The sequence below is a fragment of the Austrofundulus limnaeus genome, unplaced genomic scaffold (assembly GCF_001266775.1).
Source record: "Austrofundulus limnaeus strain Quisiro unplaced genomic scaffold, Austrofundulus_limnaeus-1.0 Scaffold2618, whole genome shotgun sequence".
NCBI classification, from domain to species: domain Eukaryota; kingdom Metazoa; phylum Chordata; class Actinopteri; order Cyprinodontiformes; family Rivulidae; genus Austrofundulus; species Austrofundulus limnaeus.
This window is the reverse complement of record NW_013955020.1, coordinates 11,099-15,395: the sequence shown is the minus strand read 5'-3', so window position 1 is coordinate 15,395 and position 4,297 is coordinate 11,099. Positions and strand designations below refer to the sequence as shown.

The window sequence follows — 4,297 nt, the reverse complement described above, 5'->3', positions numbered from 1 at the left end:
GTATATGCAAGATCTCTCCAATGGAATGTTTCAAAGTGACTGTGGGGGACCACAGACCCGACCCGCAAAGCCGGAAGGGCCGCCCACCCACCCCCCAAAGAGGACCACCGGAGAGAACCGGAAGAGCCCCACCAGCGACCACACACAGCAACCCCTGGGGCCAGCAGCAACGAACTCACAGGCCCCGCCGGTACCCACCACGCCAGAGTGGATCCAGGCATGGACACAGAGGCCCGGGCCCCCAGGACGCACCCTTCCCCCCCAGGCCAAGGCCCGACAGGGCCAGAGGGACCCAAGCCCCACCAGGCAGTCACCGGGCCAAGCCGGCACACGCCCAAGCACCCAGCCCCGGACAACGAGAGCCACCAGTGCGCCGGCGGGCAAAGGCACAACCCACCAGAGGACAGCACGGCAGGGGAATAATGGGCCCTCAAATGATCCCGAAGAAGGGGCCGCCCAAGTCCCAACCTGACAAAAATAYAAGCATACATAAACACACTCACACAATCCCACCCTCATACTCTCACCCACTCATTCAAAGACACACAATATGGACGCCACAATCCTCTCACACTCCCCATACATACTCTATACCCCCCAGGTCCAGGATATGCACCTACCCCCTGCAGAGGGCAGCTCACACCTGAACCCCGGAGGTAGACCCCTTCAATCTGGGGTGGAGAAGAGCATACAGCCAAGTCCCAGCCCGGGCCGCACCTGTCCGACCGACCAGCCCCCTGACCCAGCAAAGCCACGCCCCGGACCACCCCCACACCCTGCCAACGGCCAGGTGCCCACCCCCAACCGACCACCTCCCAGACTCTGGCAGCCACCCCAGCCAGCGGGCCAACCACAGCAACCAGGAGCCAGACTCAGGGAGCCCGAACAGCCCCAGGGAAGCCGGAGCGCCAGCCCCGCCTCCGTAGCCCCTCCAAGCCCCATGTCCGCCCGCAGCCCAGGCCCCACCAGACGGTCAGCCCCCCAGGCCCCCATCCCCAGACGGCCAACGGGGAACGGGTGAGTGAAAAAGACCCCGACACACACACCCCCACCCTCAGATGTACTGTTGATGCGTGATGTTCTATAATGCAATTAAAATGGGGAAGAAGACAGGGCAGAGGCCAGCACTATGCCAGTTTCCTCTCCACCCCAACTCTAACCCTAACTCTAAATGTCTAAAAGCAAACAATGTGAGTGGGCACTGACCCCAGTAGGCTCCCCCGCTCCCCGAGACCCACCCAGGGACTGAGGCCCCCAAGACCTCCTCCTCCGGACAGACCGCCAGGCCCGGAAGACGCCAGATCACGGACAGACAGAGCCCGGAGGACTGCCAGAAACCAGGGCCAACAGACCCCCCGCCCCAGAGCCGCACAGACCCCCAAGACCCGACCCCCAGCCCCACAGCCAACCGGCAGCCCAAAGAAGCTACCGAACCCCAGCAAGAATGATCTAGCCGAGAGCGCACACCCAGCCGCCGACAGCGTAAGGAAGGACCAAGAGTGAGCCCCTGCCRCAACAAAGGGGCCAGATGTGAAAAAGAAAACTTTGCATGGTTTGACTTTTTAATTTTTATATTTTAGTCTGAGTATTTTTGTGCTTACTACACACTTTTCTAAATTTTTCTGTACACCAACTTTGCACTGCACTCAGTCACAGACTCTCTCAGCATCTCACTCAGTCCCTGAAAATACCTTCATATCCATCTGCTCAATGATAAACCTGTGCAATAGTACTAATAAGGACACTACATTGTTTAGTTCTTGACACACTAGATGTAACAATATCCACTTACATGTTTTCAGTATTTACTCAAGGAACAGTCCGAGGAGGTGAACTGACAGGAAAGCATCATTTTTGCGGTGTTGCAGAGCAGGTTGGGACGTGCTTATTTAATTTGATTTAGTGGTTATTTTATGTCTTACAGGCTCTGAGATGTTAAATAAATTTGAAGCTGATTTTTTTAAATAAATCTGAAATTTCTAAAAGTCCGTATTCCTGAAACATATACAGTAGAAAATCTGTGTGATTTATGGACAATCTTTACAAGTTCAATATGTACCTCAGAATGAGGGTTACTGTTTGATAAGTACTTAGAAAGTCATGTTTCAGTACCTAACTGGCTATGAAGGTCACATAAACATAATTTAAAATTTGGCTTTTTTATATTATGAACTATTTAAATTGGTTAGCTGAACTAGAGGCTACAGTTCAAGACAAATTAATTAACAAATCATTCAGTTTAGAACAATGTCCTGTTTCATATTAACACACTAAAACCTGTGAACCTCTCATCAAACTGATCTAAAATGTGTCATTTACCACTTGACATTAACCCATCATCAACCAGCAGCTACCAGCAGGAAACAGATGAAGGGAAACTGGATGGAGACACTTCGGTCAGGGGTTAAAATGTGGAACTCAGGTCACTGCAKGTCTGAAGTCCAACATGTCAAACCAGCAACCGTTAGCATCTTCTGATTCTTCAGTCAGAACAAATCGACTCTTGATCCAGGTTCCCTCTGCGTCCGGTTTTGACGTGTCGGGTAACCCCCTGCATCCTGACCTGGACCCTCTTTGTGCTACTTTGTGATCAGCATCATTTACCATTTATAATCAGTGGATTATTTTATTTATGCTTTAGATGTGTTTTCGTTATTTACACATTCAATGTCATTGATATATTAACCCACTAGAGGGCACTGTGGGGACATTCTGAAGCCTAGCAGGCACAGTAGGGACATTCTGAAGCCATTGTATGGGACTGATAATGCCTAATAACGTCCATTTAATGGACTGATAACATCAGAATCTGCTGGTTTTATTGGTATGTTTTAACTTGGACAWCTAGTTGTTACAAAAAGACTCGAGTAAAGCTGAGAAGGATGAGCATTTCTTTTCTCTTCTTTAGCCAATTTCTGCTTGTTTTTCACTTTGTCAGGCTTCTGTCCAAGAAGATTATGGATGGCACCAAATCGCAAAAGCTAAAGACCAGCCACCTCCTGCGCATCGATGAGCATGACTTCACCATGAGGCCAGCGTTTGCAGGTAAACTCCACCAGTGACTCAGTTTGGAAAAGAAAGGCTCAGCAGTTGTTTTTGAGACAAAGCCAAAGAACTTCTGGCATTTCAGCCAGGATTTTTTAAATTTTTTATTTTGAGTTGTTTTCTGTTTCTTTGGTTCCATGTTTTGTCTCTTTGTGTTCAGATTTGATTCTCCTGTGTGTCTCTGGTCCATCAGCCTCTTCTTCCACCTGCTTGTTTGACCCATCACAGCTGCAGCCACTTCTCTCATCAGCCACAGTCCTTTTAGTTCCTCATCTTCTCTTCGCTCACCTGTTACACCACACCTGGTTCCCTGGTGTCTCATTGTGTTTGATCCTCAAGTGTTTTCTGCCACAACAGGCTTCTGTTTTGTTAAGAAACTTTAAATTTGGTTTGATTTTTATTTCCTCTTGTCTGCATTCTTGTATCCAACGTAGTTAAAACAACAGGTACACGCCCACGTCATTGATGGAAAAATAAAAGCACCTAAAAGTCAAGTGAATTAGGACCTGAGTGATTTCTCACAAATAACCGTAGCCTGTTAGCTTTTGGTGCATTCGATTGTAGACAGTGAGACAGAACAGATTTTGTTTTAAATTATTACATCTAAATCCCATGTTGTCACCTCAGATTCTTGGTTGAACAGTGTTTTTCTGTGCTGCTGGGTGTTTTCTTTGACCAGCCATGGTTTAACGGGAAGCTCAAACCCAGTGTGTGTTCTTATTGGATGTTCAGTCTCAGTTCAATGAGATTTTAACAGGTCTGCTTCTCTGTTTACTCAAGAGATGTTCAGCTGTGAATTTCACACTCTTCTTCCACAGATCAGCMCATACTGAGAAGGTCTTTTCTCTGTGGGAATGCTGAGTCAGCATTCTCACTGTGTTTTCCTGTTTAGAGTTTGTTCCGACCTGTCCAGGGTGTACCCCGCCCCTCGGTCTGCGGCTGCTGGACGTGGGCACCTGTGACCCTGGAGGARTAAGCGKGTATAGAAAATGGATGGATGGATTTTTGCAATCAGTCTGCTTCCACATACTTTGAGTTATTTCAACAATATGAATACCAGAAGTGTCAGCTCAATCAGGACTAGCCTGGCCCTTGCCTTCCTACACAGTTCTGCTCAATTCTAGTTTCCTTCTCTGCTCCGTCTGGGATTTCTCCCATAGACGAGGATTTCGCTGGCAGATTTTTAGCCGAACCAATCAGAGAACAGAAGGAGGAGTTTTGAACGACGTCGATGTTCTACGCAGTGTCTGCT

General features: G+C 48.5%; 1 protein-coding gene across 1 annotated transcript in view; it reads left to right on the top strand.

The window, feature by feature from the left end:
* The window catches only part of LOC106511241 (gamma-aminobutyric acid receptor subunit rho-2), a gene marked incomplete at its 3' end in the record, with an annotated part of 12,936 nt that overhangs the window by 2,261 nt on the left and 6,378 nt on the right, over positions 1–4,297 (top strand). The window contains 1 exon segment of the mRNA XM_013999991.1: positions 2,939–3,045. Within this exon segment, the coding sequence (XP_013855445.1) occupies positions 2,939–3,045 (107 nt within the window).